This window comes from Penaeus monodon, chromosome 15 (genome assembly GCF_015228065.2).
Source record: "Penaeus monodon isolate SGIC_2016 chromosome 15, NSTDA_Pmon_1, whole genome shotgun sequence".
Classification (NCBI taxonomy): domain Eukaryota; kingdom Metazoa; phylum Arthropoda; class Malacostraca; order Decapoda; family Penaeidae; genus Penaeus; species Penaeus monodon.
In genome coordinates, this window is record NC_051400.1 from 29,782,070 (window position 1) to 29,782,482 (window position 413).

The following is a 413-nucleotide window of genomic DNA, read 5'->3' on the forward strand; positions in this document are numbered from 1 at the left end:
GCTGGGACGGAGAAAATGTGTGGGAATAAGTCATAGAGATAGAGAGGAAGATGGAAAGAAGAGAGAGAGAAGAAGGAAGAGTTAAGACTGAAACAGAAATGGAGAAAGAAAAAGGAGAGAGAAAATGAGATAAGGAAACAAAAGGAAGGCAGAAGAGAAATCTGAAAAAAGTGGAAACAGAAGGGAATAAAGCAATAGAGAGAGAGAAAAAAATAGTCTTTTTCTCGCAGAGATGGTGTATCTAACACAAGATTAACACTACAAGATAACACAGCAAGCCAAGAAGCACCTGTGGCAAAATTGGCACACGAATACATCTACAAGCAATCTATTTCGTACGTATGACTAGCTTAGAACACGCACAAAGTAAAAGATCAACACTTAATAATGCATGAGACAATATTTGCGTGCAT

The 413-nt window shown here is 37.8% G+C and overlaps 1 protein-coding gene across 1 annotated transcript in view; it reads right to left on the bottom strand.

Moving 5' to 3' along the window:
* Positions 1-258: 258 nt before the first annotated feature.
* The window catches only part of LOC119582319, a 1,608-nt gene continuing 1,453 nt past the window's right edge, over positions 259-413 (bottom strand). Inside the window, exon 3 of the mRNA XM_037930533.1 lies at positions 259-289. Within this exon, the coding sequence (XP_037786461.1) occupies positions 259-289 (31 nt within the window). The remainder of the gene's footprint in view (positions 290-413) is intronic.